The 18,394-nt window shown below is 38.3% G+C and overlaps 1 protein-coding gene across 2 annotated transcripts; it reads left to right on the top strand.

The window, feature by feature from the left end:
* Positions 1-912: 912 nt before the first annotated feature.
* Positions 913-17,489, top strand: mybphb (myosin binding protein Hb). Of its 2 annotated transcripts, none has more exons than XM_062996676.1 (12): positions 913-1,122; positions 5,628-5,675; positions 5,769-5,903; positions 7,657-7,824; positions 10,462-10,550; positions 10,660-10,855; positions 12,219-12,358; positions 12,441-12,600; positions 12,737-12,873; positions 14,456-14,642; positions 16,345-16,395; positions 17,188-17,489. In XM_062996676.1, the coding sequence occupies exons 1-11, from the start codon at positions 951-953 to the stop codon at positions 16,374-16,376; spliced, it is 1,464 nt and encodes a 487-aa protein (XP_062852746.1). In that variant the 5' UTR covers positions 913-950; the 3' UTR covers positions 16,377-16,395; positions 17,188-17,489. The 2 variants fall into 2 exon arrangements, with proteins under 2 accessions (XP_062852746.1, XP_062852744.1); XM_062996674.1 differs by having other exon boundaries at positions 16,345-16,399.
* Positions 17,490-18,394: the final 905 nt, after the last annotated feature.

The following is an 18,394-nucleotide window of genomic DNA, read 5'->3' as shown; positions in this document are numbered from 1 at the left end:
AGTGTCTTTTAGAAGCTTGTGCACCCTTCTCTAGAACTGTGCATCTCCATGATTAGATTGTTGACAGTGTGAGAAAACACCCTAAACCTTTTAAACATTTTAATTTGTTTGTTCTTTTAAGTCTCCATTAAGCTCATGAAAGGATGTGCTGTTTATCTGCAAATCGACAAATCAACAGTAAAACTATTAAATTAATTAGTAAATTAAATTATTTAGTGAAACAATTTAGCTAATTAGTAAAACAATTTTGGTTAAAGACCTCTGACGCACTTTAAAAAAGGTACTTAAACATGGTAACAGAGGCACAGCTGTTAAGTGTGGCTACCACACAGCAATTTAAGCCCTAAAAACATGGGTTCAATTCTCACCTCTTGTCACTGTCTGTGAAGTATCTAAATGGCCCCCAGTTGTGCTAGTGTTTCCATGACCAATACAGTGGTTAATAACAGTGAAATAAAAAGAGTAAATTAATTATTAAAACGTGTTTACTAAAGTGCTAGCCTATATTCAATTTAAAAAAAAAATAGAAATTAGGAGTCACACTGGGGCAGACTGGTAGGTTAGCAGAGCTCTAAAGAAGGTTAATCACTAGTTTTTGGTTTTCATGGTTTTCCACTTTTGTGTGGTATAAGGTAGATGTTCTAACATTGCCACCACAGTAAAAAGTGTTTACTTGCGTGTAAACAATAATCATAGCTTTATATTGGTTTAGTGTTGTCATGTTGACTCATTAGGAATAAGTGAGCGATTACTTGACTCTACCCTTTAGCTCGCGTGGCCTCTCGAGGCTCCATTTAAGTGCCGCGAGATCCCCGCACGCGCCCTCATTTACATTATAGCCGAGAAGGTGGGCGGAGCCAATCTGCGCTATATAAACCGTGGCTGTTCCATTTCAAGGACGCAGTCGAAGCTGTCACTTACTTAGCGGATCTTTCTTCCTGTGGAACACCATGCCGGCCAAGCCAGCACCTATTAAAAAAGGAGTCAAGGCGGTGAAAAAGGAGGAGCCAGCACCGCCTCCCGTACCCGAACCTGCACCCGAGGCTCCACCCGCCGAGCCCGCACCTCCAGCTGAACCCGCTCCGGCACCCGAGGCTCCTCCAGCTGAGGAGCCCAAGGAAGGTACCTCAACTCACCTGGGCTCTGAAACGTTCCCAACTAACATTTATTATAAACATTTTACTATCAACTTTCATTCATTCCAGACATTTTCTGTAGCAAATAAATTCAATTTGCTATAAATATTTTCTCCAGGAATTTGCTCTCATTTCTTCCACACATTTGTACAGGAATTCCCTCCAATATATAACAGACATTTTCTACAGAAACTCACCCCAATTAATCCCAGACATTATCTACAGGAACTCAACCACATTTATCATTTTCTTCAAGAACTCACCCACATTTATCACAGACATTTTCTACAGGAACTCTGTACCATGTATTCCAAACTGCTTTGCAGTTTACTTTCATTTATTCCAAACAATGTTATGTTAGCTGCCATACATAACCATCTAACATTCTTAATTGAATGTTTCCTAACTGACTTCTATTTGTTCCAACTAGTTTTAATATCTGCTGACTTCTGTTATTAAACATTGTAAAATCAGCAGCCATTTATTCTAAGTAGTTCTGATAAAAAGTGATTAACATTGTCAGTTCTAATAACTGACTACCAGTAGTAACTGAGGTAGTAACTTTGTGAAGCACTAATTAGCCAAGAAATAAACAGACAGTACAAGTTAACACATCACTGACACTGCTGACCTCAAAACACTTTGTTTAAAATGTGGCTTTAGCTTAAAATAAACATCAAGTTTAATGATCCACACCTGTTTTACTCTTCTATTCCAACCCTCCACAGTAGCATTAACAGTCCTTTATAAAACAAGAATCCCATTTTGCTATTTTTACTCTGCTTTGAAGAATTACAGACAGGAATTTATGCCATGGCGTTAGTCACACTGAGGATTGAAAGCCTGGACCACAGCTGGTACAGAAACAGCTGACTTCACCAACATTACAGTCGGCTGTTTTAGGACTCAGTTTCACTTGGCTGGGAGTTGGAACAAATGTTCAGACTTAATAATCAGAATACTGTAGTATTAGTTTTATCTAGGAAGATGCAACTTAAAACACGTTCAAATAAAGTCATAAAAAAGTCTAGTGTTTGGTAAAATGTTTGTTAATATGTTTATTTAGCGGCTGGACTAATGATTTAAATAGCCAGTAAAACGTTTTATTTGCTTTTTAAATCCTAATTTGTTCAAACTCTACAAGTCAAATAATAAAAAATACAATAACCACTCAAAGACTGAATTACTATAGTGGTAACAGTATTTCATACAGTACTGTGTAGTCTTTCTCCAGCATGACATTTCATTCAGAATTTCCTACTGGCATTTTTATTGCTAACAGCTGATAATTCGCCTTTTCAAGGTTTTGACAGTGGATCTTATTTTTGTATTATTAATTAACTTTAGTTAGTTAGATCTAGTGCAGCCATTAGTTGGAACTAAATGTTCAACCAATTAGATTAAACTAAACGTGTACAGAACAATAAACGTTTTTAAACACATGAAACATGAATGGTTAGTTTTGTTACAGATTGATACCAAGTACAATTTTTAGGATTTGTTGGTTATACATTTAGTTTAAGTTGTAGTAACTTGATTTCTATGCAAGCCTGCTGCAGAACTGCATAAATACCACCACATGAAATTAAACGTTAAGTGCAAAGCAAAAACTACTTTCTTCTTCATTTACATTTCTTCTTTATTTCAGTTTGTAACCATCAGTAGCCATGTATGGCCCATCAGCTTTTTAAAGTTTAGAATTTGGACTTTACTTCTTATCCCACATATGTCCCATGGTTGAGAAACCCTGGTTTTAAAGTGTGTTTGTGCTGTTACAAGTCACTCTGGTAAATTTTAGTTAGGTTATAGTTAAGGTTACAGTTTAAAAGAAACTAGTAGGGCTTGCACATGCTTCCTCCTGCATGCCTCAACCAGACAGTAGGAGTCACTGTTGCAGCATCAAAGAGGTGAATCTCTTTTTAGCCTTTCCTCCCTCAGATATGACCAATTGTGTTTTCAGAGCACTTGAGCACCCAGGCATAGTGGATACTGTGTTAGACTGATCTCCTGAGTGACATTTTAGTCATTTTTTAAATGTATTAATACACTTGGCTCAAAACAAAAAAGTCTACAGTTTTGAATGTACTTTTACGTTATGTCCAGCTGGATTGAAATGAAACCTCGGAGGTGTTAATTCCGCTCAGTAGCCGTTAATTTGGCACTGGGGATTTATCTGTACCAATGTGTCTGTGAAGCCTAAGGGTAAACCTAAACCCTGATTAGAGCTGCAGAGTCTCTAGTTCTTCTCAAGTGCCTGTGCCAAAAATACTCACCCTCTTCTTTGGAACAGCTTAGCTCCAGATTTAAAACAGTCCATAACTATGTGGGTTCAACTGAGCTTGTAAGATTGTAGAGTAACATACAATCTTACAATCAGAGTAACGTGTTTCTCATTCATTATGCATTTACACAACAGCTGAGGACAAAAACTAGATTCCCTAATCACTATGACAATCAGTATTACTTTATCCATTTTGCAAATAAGCAACATATACAGCACTAACAGCAGCTGGCAATTTGCTTGCTGAGTTTTTCTTTTTATAGTCTTGTTAAGGCCTTGCTTAAGCATTGCATTTTTTGCACTATATTTGTTTGCAAAACTCAGCATTTTTAAACAAAGCTATTCATATTCAAAGTAGTACATTTTATTGTATATATTGTATTTACATTCATTTATTTGGAAGCCAGCATACCAAACCAAAGCCTTGCTCGAAAAGTTTTTTTTTTTTTTTTTTGCAATTCCGGGATTTTAATTTGCTGACCTAAATTCCTAAGCAACCATTGTCAGGTCTATCAAATGCTGAGCATTTTGACCACATAGCCCAGGCATGTGGGCAGCCTATATGGACTGTCTATTGGGAAACAGGGCCTGGGGCTATGCTACACCTGCTATGCACATTAGGGGTATTTAAGTCTCTAACAAATTATATCCTTTGCAAATAATGGTTTTATTAATGCTGCCAGGATTTTGAAACATGGCTGTGCTTTATCCTTTTTATTGACGCTTTTATGTTTAACATCAGCTGCTGCTGCTCCTGCCCAGGAAGGCACTGCTCCCGCTGAAGGAGAGGCTCCCGCTGATGGTAAAGCACTATCTTAGCACTGTGTCAGAAGATGACCAGTTACGGTTTTATGCCAGATTGTTCAACAGACTGGGTATTTCTTTGTAAATTACATGGTATGCACATACAGTTGTTCTTTAAGCTTAGTTTAAAGATCACATTGACTGCATTAGAAGTTACAGTTGCATAACTTTTCTCACAGTTTCTGTCCTCAGACCCATCTGATTGTACACATCAATTAACTAGTGGTTGCACTCTGGACATATGGGACCAGTTACACAATCAGCTTCAAAATTATTGACACACTTGGTGAATTCTACAGACAAAAAATGTGTTACAACTACTGGTACACCCTAAAGTTTCAATAAAAACAGTTTGTTCCCATTATTTTATCTTAGGCTTATTAAGTTCACTTTAAATTGAATCATCAATAACTATATGTTTCACTGGGGTTTACAAATAAGACAGAAAGACCAAATTATCATTTAACAACACAGGTTTAGGAAATACATGTATATTCAAGTTCAGATCTATTTATCTTCATTATTTCAGTAATGCCTAAAAATAGCCACATGCCTGAAACTCCTAAGTTTAAAACATTCTGTACTTAACTTGCCTAAAAGAGAACTTCGGATTTGCAGAAGATAGTAGAATATGCAGCTTTTTGGGAAACGCTGGCATCATGAATATGGCAACATGGACAACATGAAATACCAGAAGATTTTAATAATAATCTGACCCATCAGCTGCAGGCGAGAAGCATATACTGCATTGTGGTTAGATCTTCCAGTAGGACAATAATTCAAAGCATGTGTCCATAGCCACACAAAAATGGTTCTATAAGCACAGGATGTAATAGTTGTCAAGGTAAATCCAATATACAGTATTGTCACAAGTGGGGTGTGGGCAGTTTAGGCAGTTTAGCTTGGATGATCTAGATATTTTTGTATTGAGAAGGGTACCTACTACTATTATGTTTGCAAAGGAAGGTTGCACAAAGTACTAAACGTACAGTGTGCCATTAACTGTGCTTCATGGATTTGATTAAATGTTTAAATTTTTTATAAAAAAAAAAAAAAAAAAATTTTAATAAAATGTTACATTCTTGCATTTTTAGAGTTTAAGCTTAGCACAAAATATATATATATTTTTTGCCTTGTAATGGGTAATTGTAGTAATATAAATAGAGTTGAATTATAGAGACATTTAAATTTAAATTGTTATTTAAATTGAATTTAGTCACATAAAGAAGTAATTGTATAATATTGTCATTTATGTATTCACTGTTCTAAATTAAAACTGCTAATGCTTTTTGACATGATGCAGACTTTTAGGTGTCTTTTAAATCATGCTTAGTATTCCGTGTACCATTACACAAACTAAAGCTTACTTTTGTCTATCTACTTTTTGTCACATCCTCCTGCTGAAGTTCCACCTGTTGAGGAGGTCAAAGCTCCTACACCCCCTCCTCCTGCAGGTAAGCCCCTGTGCATCACTGCTGGGCATGTTTTATGTAGCTAAAATAGTTGTTGAAGAGTAAGTTTGCAATTTTGGCTTGTGGATTTCTTAGAGCCCACCAGTGAGCCACAGGAACTGGTTGTGGAAGATGTCAACGATACTTCAGTCACTATCACGTGGAGCCCTCCTGCCACCATTGGGCTTGCTGGCTTGGATGGATACACTGTGGAATGCAGCAAAGAAGGAAGTAAGTCTCTGTAGGTTCTTAGAAACCAATTACCCAATGTCTCACAATGAAAACCAAAATAAATGTTTTTCTTTCTAATAGAAAATAGTTGAATATGGTTTTTATCTGAACTCTGAAACACCACTATACTGTAGTTAATGCTGATCATTTAAAACAGGTTTGCTGGTTGGTCAGACTTCTCAGTTGCACCTGTCCCCAAAATGTCACAAGTAGATTTATACTCACACCTATCTTCTTGCCCTATAAGGAGTGAGGCATTTCTAGCACTCAAGGTCTCAAGGAACCCTGTCTGCACATAGAGTGCCACCTTAGAAGCCAAAACAGGTTATATTCAGGTTGAACTTCTGTTTAAAAATGGTTTATGGTTACAATGGTACTATGGTTAATGTTATTCACTAGCGTTCCTACAGAGGTCAAATACAATAACATCCTAAAGATACATGTATACTCTTCACACCAAATCCAACTTGGCTTCAAAATCCAAAAATGACTTTTTAATGCATTTCAGATTTCATATAAACTTCTGAAAGTTGTTTAAAGTCATGTGACATTGCAAAACCTAGACCAATTTACCATATATATTTCTAATATAGGATTATTCTGAAATGTTTATGATTTTTAACCTATTACTTAGCAATACTGTTAACTGTTTGTTAATACTGTTATGGTTAATTGTACTTAGTAAGATCCTATCAAAGAGAGCTGTTTCACATACAGAGTCCCGCTGTGCCCTCTGTGAATTATCCAATAAGCAGCAAGGTGTGGATTGTGGAATCAACTCACTCTCAGACATCTGTCCTTTATTGGCCAATCTTCTGTTTAAATAATACATTTCTTCAATATATATTTAATCAATACATGAAAATGGAAAAGGTATTTATGCAAATTCAATTAATAAGAAATGTTTGAGAGGCTGAGGGTGGCATGGTGGTTCAGTGGGTAGCATTGTCGCCTCATGGCAAGAAGTTCCTGGATTCGATTCCCAGGTGGAGCGGGCTGGGTCCTTTCTGTGTGGAGTTTGTATGTTCTCTTCTTGTCTACGTGGGTTTCCTCCAGGTGCTCCAGTTTCCTCCTACAGTCCAAAGACATGTCCTCAGGTTAATTGGAGATACTAAATTATCTTAGCTAATACAGTGTATGATAAGGACTGCACTATATGTTCTGTGTAGAATTTAGTACACTATTTAATATAAATAATGTTTTTATTTTTTCTCCTTATCCATGTCATTAGGTTGTATTTCCAGTCTCACTCACAACTTGCTCAAGTCTTAGAGGGGCTGTAAGGGTTATGGCAGTTCTAGTGGAAGCTCCAGTCCCCTTCTCACACCTATGATTAACCCTGTCAAACTTCCTTAGCTTAGGCATGGTTAATTGTGGCAAAGATGGTTTCTGTTTGTTACCAGTTGATTTAGGGTGAGCACAGTGGTGCCACAATCGGTTTTGGTAATTGGTGTGGGTGCCACGTAATACTGAGGACCTTGGTTTTTATATCACCTTTGGTGATGTTATGTTTAGGTTGTATGTTTTGACCCTTTTTTTAAACAGCATGTCATAAGGTAAGGTAACTCAGTGGTAAGGGTTGATGGACTAGTAATCAGAAGGTTGCCAGTTCAAGCCCCACCGCCACCAGTTCAAGCTCCTGAGCAAGACCCTTAATCCCCAATTGCTCGAACTGTATTCAGTCACAATTGTAAGTCGCTTGGATGATAGCATCTGCTACATGTAAAATGTTTTCCATCTGTTATTTATATAGCTGGTGATTGGAAGGCTGTGAATGAGGAGCTGACTAAATCCTGCCGATATGTCATTAAGAACCAGACTACAGGAGACCGTCTCAACATCAGGGTTGTGGCTGTGAACGCTGGTGGCCGAAGCAACCCCGCAACTTTACCTGATGTTGTCCTGATCAGAGAAGTTGTCGGTAAGTTCTGGTGTTCTGCCAGTTGAGGTGCATAAATGTTCTGCAACAGGATCTTAGCTGTGGCTAGGACTGTTCCTGTACCATAGAAATAGCCTTTGCAAAAATCATAAATCAATCACTGTGCATCTAGGGTATCCTGAGAGCTGTGGGCTTGCCCTCTGTCTGTGGTCAAACTGGGGAAAAAATGAAAAATTTTAGCTGAATGTGGTGAATGTGGTGAATCTAGTTGGCACAGCTGACATCAGCCTACTGACTGTGTTGTCTTATAAACTGTTTGACAAACACTGTAAACAAAAAGCCAAGCCTATATCATTTAGATATAATGTGCACAAAAAGTATTAGGTCATTTATATTTTTTTCAAGTGCAGAACATTTCCGCCATGGAAATGACCAGCATACAGTTGGTCTAAGCTTGCTTGTGTATGGGATTAAATGCTGGACCTAAAGAAAGAAAACATGCATGTAGGATGGAAGGGTGAGCCTGGTTGGAATGTAATATGAATCCAGGCTACCCAGTTAGTCAGTGGGTTGTTGGGGGTAGGGAAGTACAGACAGTGAGTTGGTACATTACTAGTACTAAGGGCACTGCGGGGGTCAGCAAAATATAAATTGGCTTCTTAAAAAAGGACAGAATTTCTGTTGACAAATCTTATAAAAATTGCTGAAATTACATTTTATTAACAAGGTTTATGCTTGCTTGGTTTTACATGACTAGGACAGAATGCATTCTGGACGAGTGTCAAGCTTCTTTAACCAAGAGTGATGGTGACAAATGTGGAGGGTCCATGTGCTGTGGGTGGGAGACATTCCCATGTATTCTCACACTCTAGAGAGGGATGAGTGGCATCTCAGGGTATCTAAAAGTGCTTTGCATGTTCCAGATTCATCTTCCAGTGTTTACTTAGAAACATGCAATGGATTATCAAAGACATAGTTTGATTCATGCAAAGTCAGTGTGTCACTACATAATGCTTAAACACCCCATGAAATTATGTAACCTAGATTTGTTTTAAGATTTGCTTAATTATATAATTATTAATGGTATTTAAATTTATTCATATAATACCACTTAACTCAATTATGGCAGCAAAATAAGCACAAAATCTTTTACACGTACTGTACGGGAGGTCTTGCTGGCACTCTAAGTGCAAAGGGGAAATAGGAGAGCTCCTCCTGAGAGGATATTTAAAGAATGACAAGCCATGAAAAAAAGCTGTCAGTAAAGTCGACTTAGCTAAGTCTGACTCTCATGGTATCCAAGGTTAGGTGGTATGTTGTTAATTAAATTATGTATGTATAATTACAACTGTTTTTAAACATTGCCTCCTGCGGTTGCCAAAGTTGCCAATTTAAGTTCACACCATACAAACCTTTTTGAAGCTTTGATGATAGACGCAAGTGGCAAGACAGCCTAGCAACTACCATGCTAGAGAATAGCAATTACATCAATGCACAATAATATTTTTTATAATCAGGAGTATTATAAATTTTATTTTTTATGAAGCAGTATTGCAGGGTTTTTTTAGGTATTATTTTTCTCCCATATAAATTTCCTCAACATATAAAATAGGTCAGCATGAGGATCAGATTGGATTTTAGCCAGCTAACTTTTAAAGTTCATAGGACCTGTAAAGGTTAGCAATCTAACTATAACTCTAAAGGTGACCCACTTAAGTAAAGTTGAGGTACTGACTTACCTAAAGGTTTCAGCTACACAAAGAATGTCGCATTCATAATTATTACCAGATAACTAAAAGCTGCAGAGGATCGACAAGGTGCCTAACAACAATATGGGTACTGGGTATCTGGGTTTGTTCCATGCTTGTGGTCACTGTCTGTGAAGAGGGGTTTTTATGTTAGTGTGAGTTTTCTCCAAGTATTTTGTCTTTTACCTTTGCCCAAAATAACATGCAGCCACTCCTATGCTGACCAGGAATTGTAAAGGATGTCCCTTATCTAATATACAGCACCAGTATCAGGCAAACAATTTTGTCCTAAAGTGCTGGACCAGCTCTATTTTCTGTGACAGTGCTTATTTTGTCATTTAACATCACACACAATCACACTACAGTGGTAGCCTAAATGATTGAGGCTTTGAATCTTAGCTCTATCATGCTGCCACTGTTGGGCCCTTGAGCAAGGCCCCTAAACCCCTCGGCTACAGGGGCGCCATACAATGGCTGACCCTGCGCTCTGACCTCAGCTTCCAAGCAAGCTGCGATATGCAAAGAATTCCACTGTACTGTACACATGTAGATGTATATATGACAAAGAAAGGCATTCTATTCATTCTTCTTTTGACAATTTGTACATTTTGCTTGCAAAAAAAAAAAAAAAAAAGTATCAGAAAATTCTTTGACACTTTTATAATTAAACAATTAATTATTATTAATTACACAGCATTAACACTTTAGATAATGTTTGAGTGAGTTTTGTTTTTCTTTTGCATCCCAAAAACATGCCACTAGGTAAATCGGCAATTCTAATTGGCCCCTAGGTGTGACTGAGAGTGTAATGTATTGTCATGAGCTGGCAGCTTGAATAGGCTGTATTTCCACCAATCCTTCCAACCCTGATATTAAATGGCTAGTGCTAAATAAATAATTCAAACATTACTTTCCTTCTTCTAACTCATAGATCGTCCCAAGATCCGCCTGCCACGCTTCCTGAGGCAGCGTTATGTGGTAAAAGTTGGACAAAAGATCAATCTTGTCATCCCCTTCAGTGTACGTGAGCTTTACCTTTAAACTTCAATTCAAATAACAAGACAATTTCTCCTTTAAATGATGCACCACTGAAAAATAAATTCTGGGCTTATTTGATGTCTTTTTACAGGGCAAACCCCAGCCTGCAATCAGCTGGACAAAGGACGGAGAGCCCATCGACACCAAGAAAGTAAACATCCGCAACAGTGACAAGGACAGCATCTTTTTTATCCGTGCCTCCGAAAGAGCTGACTCCGGTGTCTATGAGATGTGTGTGAAAGTGGACAGCTTTGAAGACAAAGCCCAGCTGACTCTGCAGATTATCGGTAAGCAATAGAGTTTGAGTTAGATAACATCACAAAATGTCATGACTCAGGTTTAAAACCACCAAAATGACTAGAAGCAGTTCTTAAAAAAGTAAGACAATATAAAAACACGTTAACCCAGTCTGATCGCAGAGAAAATGTTTAAATGTGTCAGTTCAATTTTTTTTTACATTTTGTCTATATGAATGTATGATAAAAGCTGAAAAAACAAAGGCCATGTCCAACACATTTATTAAATACTTACAGCCGCTCAGGTGGCGCAGCGGTAAAGTACGCTAGCTCACCAGAGTTGGGGTTTCGAATACATCGTATCGAATCTCAGCTCTGCCTTTCCGACTGGGCTGGGCGGCAGCATGGACAAAGATTGGCTGTTGTTCAGGGTTAGAGGGTAAGAAAGTCGGATCATAGGTCCTCATAACTGGTGTGACTGCGGCCCCTGCACAGGGCTGAGGAATAATGCTGATGGGGTTGTGGCCCTCTGTACACAGTGCCCGTCAAGTGTATGAACTCGACTCGTGCAGGTGAAAAATCCTCCACGACGTGAACTCAACCCCCCACCACACTGCCCCCCATTGGCTGCACCTGCCAGGTTGTTATTATTATATTACAATATTGTAGCGGCGATATGTGGGTGACATTCAACTCAGCCAATCAGAATTTATACAGAATTTAGCACCCGGTTTATACATGCAGTTAGTTTTGTATGTGAGACTCGTCGTGTGGCCCCAGCATTGAGCCCAATAGGTAGTTCGTGTGCTGGAGCTAGGCAGTCTAAAGTTTTGTAACGCTCACTGAAGTCCTGACTAAACAGTTAAAGTGAACTCTACCTAGTTGTGTGCCTTTATTCCCACACCTCCACCACGGCATGAAGCAAAAGACCCGTAGCGTCCCCGCCGGATGAGCAGCACGATAACGGAAGTAAAAACACAACAATATTTTCATTAAGTAAAATATTAAAATAACTAAAAGACAATTAAATATCAGAATACATGTAATCAAAATATACAGTGAGTGCACAGCAAATGATTTTGGGAATCTGTGTAACCTGCTTAACGTTACGCCACTGAAGAGCGTCTTCTAAATGCCGAAAATGTAAATGTAACAAGAGTATTGTTGAACCCTTTGTTGAACAACAGTATTGAACAAGTTGCCACTTTAAGCCCCACCACCACTAACAAGAGTCACGGTGCCTTTTTGCTCCAGACAGGTTTTTTTGTTCTTTATCTTTAGGGAACCACTGGGCCATCTGCCTACTAAGAGCCATTGTATTGCCATTGTATGTCCATTCAATTTATGGCACCACTAAGAAATTCCCCTGCATGTATACAAATTCTAACATGGTTTTATTTGCATCGGGTTACAGAACTACCAGGTCCACCAGCAACTGTAAAGATTGTGGATTCCTGGGGTTTCAATGTGGCTTTGGAATGGACCGAGCCAAGGGATAACGGAAACACAACTATCACTGGATACACAGTCCAGAAGGCTGATAAAAAGACTGGGGTGAGAACCTTTTTTATTTTATTAAATACAATTCTTTTTTCAGTATTTAATTAATTCATTGTATAAATATATGTATCCGTAGGACTGGTTCACAGTGCTGGAACACTATCACAGGCTGAATGCCACCATCTCAGATCTGATCATGGGAAATACTTACAGTTTCAGGGTCTTCACTGAAAATAAATGTGGAATCAGCAACGATGCCACCATTACAAAAGCTAGTGCCACAATACAGAAGACAGGTAAACCAATATTCTTTATTGGCATCTGTGTTAGTTCTGCCCAAGAGCTAGATCTGCTTTGCTAGAGTGCTACATGTTATTGTATAGACATTTTTTAGAAAAATAATATCTCACTGCTATGATATTTCACCTTCAGGCATTGAGTATAAGCCACCAGAGTACAAGGAACATAACTTCAGTGAGGCCCCCAAGTTCACCACTTCTATGTCAGATCGCAGCACCACTGTGGGCTACTCCACCAAGCTGCTCTGCTCTGTCAGAGGATTCCCCAGGGTATGTAATCCTACACCAGTATTGCTTTAGTAAAAATCAGTCTGGCTATATAAGGGGTGGCATAGCAGATAGTGTTGGTGCAACACATTTCTAGGGTCACATGTGGATAGTGAGTTCTTGTAACATATTATACATGTTCCCACTATGGTCCTACTAAACTTACGGGAAATGTGCTTAATTTCACGGATCTCGTTTTTAAAATACACCACATTAATCCAATACCAACAACATCACAGTAACTCAGCTGACTCTTTAAATACAAGGATGGTGGCATACTTTGAGACACTAAGATACTAAGAGATACTAAGGTGCTCAGGTGGCGCAGCGGTAAAACACGCTAGCGCACCAGAGCAGACATTTTGAACTCCTCATTTTGGGGATTCCTCATAAGTGATGCAATTACGACCTCTGCTGACTGATTGTCGAGGAATAATGTGTTGATCAGGGTGTGGCTCTCTGTACACAAGGCTGATCCGCATATGAACTCGCCTCGTGCAGGTGAAAAGATGTAGTAGGCTACTGCACACGTGTCGGAGGGGGTGTGTGTCAGACGCGGCTCTCCTCAACCAGGGTGGAGATCAACATCAGTACAGAGGAAGCGTAATGCAATTGGATAAAGTGAGGAGCAAAAGGGGAAAAAATGCATAAACAATAAAATAAATAAATAAATAAGTAAAAATAAAAAACAAGATACTATTGGATATATAAGATCTGTGTTGTTGTGGTCAACATCTAAGTCATTTTCAGTAGAAAAAGTGTCAAGGGATAGAATTAGGAAATACGTCCAGTCCAGAGTTTCAAGCCAGTATCTGTCCAATGTCCTAAATAAAGTTGGAGGACAGCACTTGAGCGAGTCAGTTTTTTTTCTGGTGGATCCTACACTGGGCACAAGGCGTGTAGATAATTTGCTTTAACCAGTCCACCTCTTAATATGTTGTTATATATAATCGCACAAAAGTACAGTAAAGACCAGCTTTTACAAATAAATAACACAGACACTATGCATCCAATGTTTTTTGTGACCAAGTTTGGATGACATGCTCATGTTTATTGCATTTGTCAGACCCTTAATTATATTATAATTATATATAACAATGCTAGATTTTATGTGCTGAATCTTTGTAAATTTGCTTTAAATGTTAATTGAAATGCACCAGGTGACACTACTGATCCTTTAAAGCCAGACTATGTGTGGCCACTGGATCCTGGCAACCAGCTCATCTTTGTAGATACCACAAGTACTTGGGATGAGTACATAACATAAATACACATAGTGTCAAGAGCCGGTTGAGTAGCATTGTTGCCTGTTGTAGTCTGGTCATTATACTTAACACCAAAGGCATCTCACAAAGTGAGTTAACAAGAGATGCTCAGCAGTCTTGTGGCAATGTGTCAAATGCTTTTGAATTTAGTCGATTCATTAACACGTCATCAAAGATTACAAAATTCCAAAGTGATTTGCTTTTAAAGGGCACAGCAAAAATCTCTGGGTGAAGTTTTACCTTCATCTTTGCTTTCATTTTCAACAAGGAATATCGACTATGCCACTTATTTTCTTTATTTCTTCTGCCATTCTCTGCAGCCCAAGATCCAGTGGATGAAAAACCAAATGATCATTGGCGATGACCCCAAGTACAGGCAGATTAACAACCAGGGTATTTGCTCTCTGGAGATCCGCAAGCCCGGTAACTTTGACGGTGGTGTGTACACCTGCAAAGCCATCAATGACCATGGACAGGCTATTGTCACCTGCAAGCTGGAGGTCAAACGTAAGTCAGCCAAGGAACTGTGAGTTTAACAGGTGCTAATGAACAGTGCAACAGGAATGTGTTTGTTGTTACAGTTTTAGCAAGGTTAGTGGTTAGTAAGTGTCTGAAACTGCCAGCACCAAAGCAGTTCCTTTTAAATACCCTCTTTTTAATGGTTATTTGTAAATATGACACTGCAGTCAATTAAGCAATACACACCGATCAGTCATAACATTAAAACCACCTCCTTGTTTCTACACTCACTATCCATGTTATCAGCTCCACTTACCATATAGAACATAGCACTTTGTAGTTCTACAATTACTGACTGTAGTCCATCTGTTTATCTGCATGCTTTGTTAGCCTGCCTTCACCCTGTTCTTTAATGGTCAGGACCCCCACAGGACCACCACAGAGCAGCTATTATTTAGGTGGTGGATGATTCTCAGCACTGCAGTGACACTGACATGGTGGTGGTGTGTTAGTGTGTGTTGTTGCTGGTTTGAGTGGATCAGACACAGCAGCCCTGCTGGAGTTTTTAAACACTGTGTCTACTCACTGTCCACTCTATTAGACACTCCTACCTAGTTGGTCCACCTTGTAGATGTAAAGTCAGAGACGATCGCTCATCTATTGCTGCTGAGTTGGTCATCTTCTAGACCTTCATCAGTGGTCACAGGACGCTGCCCAAAGGACTGGATGTTTTGGTTGGTGGACTATTCTCAGTCCAGCAGTGACAGTAAGGTGTTTAAAAACTCCATCAGCGCTACTGTGTCTGATCCACTCATACGAGTACAACACACACTAACACACCACCACCATGTCAGTGTTACTGCAGTGCTGAGAATGTCCCACCACCCAGATAATACCTGCTCTGTAGAGTCCTGACCATTGAAGAACAGCATGAAAGGGGGCTAACAAAGCATGCAGAGAAACAGATCTACAGTCAGTAATTGTAGAACTACAAAGTGCTTCTATATGGTCAGTGGAGCTGATAAAATGGACAGTGAGTGTAGAAACAAGGAGGTGGTTTTAATGTTATGGCTGATTGGTGTATTTGGTAGCTATCTGTATCCAAGCTTATTAACTAGGTTATATATTAAATCAGCATACTTTCTTTATTAATACTGATAGGAGGATACCATTACTTAACCACTATATGAAGTTAAAAATGTTGTTATGAGAAAAATCAGTTTGGGGAACCCTCAGAAATCTTCCACAGTTACCCACCAACAAGCTGTAAAATCCAAGAAAACCCTGTAACTGATTTTAAAAAGTAAAAGCTGCATATGAGCTATAATACTTAATGCTGCAATAAGTCTAATCCAAAGCAGTTTACATATTTTTAAAACCTAATACTAGTGGATAAGTAATACACTGGCTACCATAGTATTTAGTATAGTTTATAGAATCTGAAGCATGCATGTTTGACTTGTTTTTAAATCTCGCACCATCTCAGAAAGAACTTCTGAATGGTGTACTCCCAAATAACCAAGGCATTTCTAGACTGGTATTAAGTTTTACTCTCTGGTAGAGTAGTCTTATATTAATATAACCCATCTCAATCCATGCTGATGGTCATATTAGTACTTTTAAGACTGCTTCCAGTTCCAATTGCTACCAGTGTCATCACTCTGCACTTAATAGTGTTGTGAGTTGTACTTGAAATGTATCTGTATGCTAATCTCGTTTTAAACATAGAATGTTTTTCCTTCCTCAACAGAGGCGGTTGTTCCAGATGCTGACAAGAAATAAGGTGTAAAGCCACTTTCATGTAGGTCAGTGACTGCACTGTGGTTCAAATGGCATTCTATTCTTAGTCACATATAAAATGAAATCCCACTTTTTGGTACTTAAAACTACATCCACAGCAGACTAATATACCTTACATCTATTCAGGTCTTGACTTGTGTCTTGACTTGACATCTATTCAGGACTTGACTTCTGTCTTGCCCCCCATGTTTTAACCTTAAATGGTTAGTACTAAATTTGGACACAGCCTCGGCTGCTGTAAGGTTCTGCATGTTTGCTGCCTCTAAATGAAATCTCGTGTGGCTCCATATGTGTTCAAGGCAGAAGAAATCACATTTCCCTGACTCAGCACCGTCCCCATTAGGCTCTAGGGAGCTCACAAATATTCACTGTCTGTTCTACCCGAATAAACCCTGCAGCCAACACACTGCATTGTTAATTTTTTATAATGATAATGAAGTGAATGTAAACAGACCTGACTAATGTAGTAACTTTGTGAAGCACTAATTAGCCAGTTAGTTTGACAGTGTTAAACAAAAGGGTAAAATCTGCCACAATTTCTGCTTCTTCAGCTGTTGTATGTAACGCTTGAGATCATTCACAACTGTTTTTTGTTCTTTCCTGCCTGCATTTGTTCCAGTCCCAGATTAGAAGTAGCAGGATGAGAGCAGGATGAGAGAACAAAACACCAGTTCTTATTTTGTCTGGAGAATTCCTGTCATAAAATAATTAAAATAATATGAATAATAATAATTACGTATATTTATCTTAATTTTATGTTGTAATCTGATATTTAGTCTCCATTTCTTTTTAGGATTTTGAAGACACGGGTTGCTGATGAACTGTACATATAATGGAAAAATAAAACAATTTTTAGAATTTTATCATCTTTTTCCTGTGTAACACTTCAACTTACAATTAAAGCACACCTAATGTATAAGTATACCATCGACTGTCGTCAGATGATCTATTTATTTGTTTCTTATGTGTATTTCTTCCAATGTCTGGACTATCCTTATATTTGAAGGCTGATCACATTGTCACCAGTTCTATATGATCATCTGCAAAAACATGGGAAAATTTTCAATGTTTGTTAAAATAAATGAATGACTTTGATTTGTCTACCTTATTTTATTTATTGTGTTTCAGTACTTCAAAACATCAGGTATGAATACAAATGTCACATTTATTCAGCAGGTCCTTATCTAGCACGCTTGTTAAAATGAACATTGGTTGCTTGGTTGTTTAAATGGAACAGCGTGTACAGAGGAGAACAGAACATAAAGGTAATCCGTGGCAAAATAATTTTTACCATGACGCAGAGACTTTCACAAACCTAAATACAGATATTAGCAGTCTGTTCATTAGAGGTCAAACAGCCACACACACACACACACACACACAGAAAACCAAGGGTCCAACAAGGGACTGTTGTGGAGACATGTCACTTATCTAACCTTTACTGGTACATGACAGTTGTAATAAGTACTAGAGAAGCAATTGCTAGAGAGACTGAAATAGTGATACAGGATGTGTAAGGCTTTTTACTCCACCTTTATATAGCAGCATATCAAATTATTCATGTACAGTTGTTCTTGGGGTTCTTTCATTATTGTATCACGACATGCTGTCTTCATCTGAGTTAGAATCAACTGCTTTCTTAGCTGGTTCAAGGGCTTGATTCTGACATTTTTATTACAAATACAAACTGTATTCTTTTTAAACCATTTTGTTGTTAATTTACATGTGAGCTTTGCCTCAAAAGTTTTACTTTTATCACTCTAAAATTATAAAGTAATTTATAATAACTAGCCTTACGTAACTTCCAGCTGTGTTATCGGGCAGCCCACACTCATAATATAACCTACTGGCTTGTTTCCTCTCGCTCACCATGCTGTAAACTAGAACCAATCTTGTACCTCCTCATCATTAATGGCACTACGGCCTTTCTCTTTACCTGCAGACCACTTTGACTTTTTATAACCAGTATTATTATCTATTCTGAAAATGTGTTTCTAATT

This window comes from Trichomycterus rosablanca, chromosome 6 (genome assembly GCF_030014385.1).
Source record: "Trichomycterus rosablanca isolate fTriRos1 chromosome 6, fTriRos1.hap1, whole genome shotgun sequence".
NCBI lineage: Eukaryota > Metazoa > Chordata > Actinopteri > Siluriformes > Trichomycteridae > Trichomycterus > Trichomycterus rosablanca.
The sequence above is the reverse complement of the archived record's forward strand: the minus strand, read 5'-3'. Positions and strand labels throughout refer to the sequence as shown.

Bases quoted from the DNA above. Each gene is read 5' to 3' on its own strand.
- mybphb (XM_062996676.1), top strand. From the start codon at position 951: ATGCCGGCCAAGCCAGCACCTATTAAAAAAGGAGTCAAGGCGGTGAAA. The intron at 5,904-7,656 runs GTAAGTCTCTGT...TTATTTATATAG, and splicing joins GGAATGCAGCAAAGAAGGAA to CTGGTGATTGGAAGGCTGTG. The intron at 10,856-12,218 runs GTAAGCAATAGA...ATCGGGTTACAG, and splicing joins GCTGACTCTGCAGATTATCG to AACTACCAGGTCCACCAGCA.